The 253-nt window shown below is 58.9% G+C and overlaps 1 protein-coding gene across 1 annotated transcript in view; it reads left to right on the forward strand.

Annotated features, from left to right (window-relative positions):
* The window catches only part of LOC104413212 (polypeptide N-acetylgalactosaminyltransferase 6-like), a 6,581-nt gene that overhangs the window by 1,169 nt on the left and 5,159 nt on the right, over nt 1-253 (forward strand). Inside the window, exon 2 of the mRNA XM_010024140.1 lies at nt 170-247. Coding sequence (XP_010022442.1) covers nt 170-247 — 78 coding nt within the window. The remainder of the gene's footprint in view (nt 1-169; nt 248-253) is intronic.

Below are 253 nucleotides of genomic sequence, written 5' to 3' on the forward strand. Positions count from 1 at the left end.
AGGAATGTCATTCACTCAACCACCGGCGGGTGGAGAGGCAGAAATCAATGGAAATCAAAGCAGCTATGAGCTGGGAGCTGCCGGGCTGCGGTCTGGGAGGGCAGGAGGGGTGCTGTGGTTCTGTGACGCTGCCCCAGTCGTTCTTAGAATGCTGCTTTCTGTCCCCGAGGTGCATCGACCAGAAGTTCAGGCGATGCCCGCCCCTGCCCACCACCAGCGTGGTCATCGTCTTCCATAACGAAGCCTGGTCAAC

Source organism: Nestor notabilis, unplaced genomic scaffold, assembly GCF_000696875.1.
Source record: "Nestor notabilis isolate BGI_N333 unplaced genomic scaffold, ASM69687v1 scaffold19041, whole genome shotgun sequence".
In the NCBI taxonomy this organism is placed as follows: Eukaryota; Metazoa; Chordata; class Aves; order Psittaciformes; family Psittacidae; genus Nestor; species Nestor notabilis.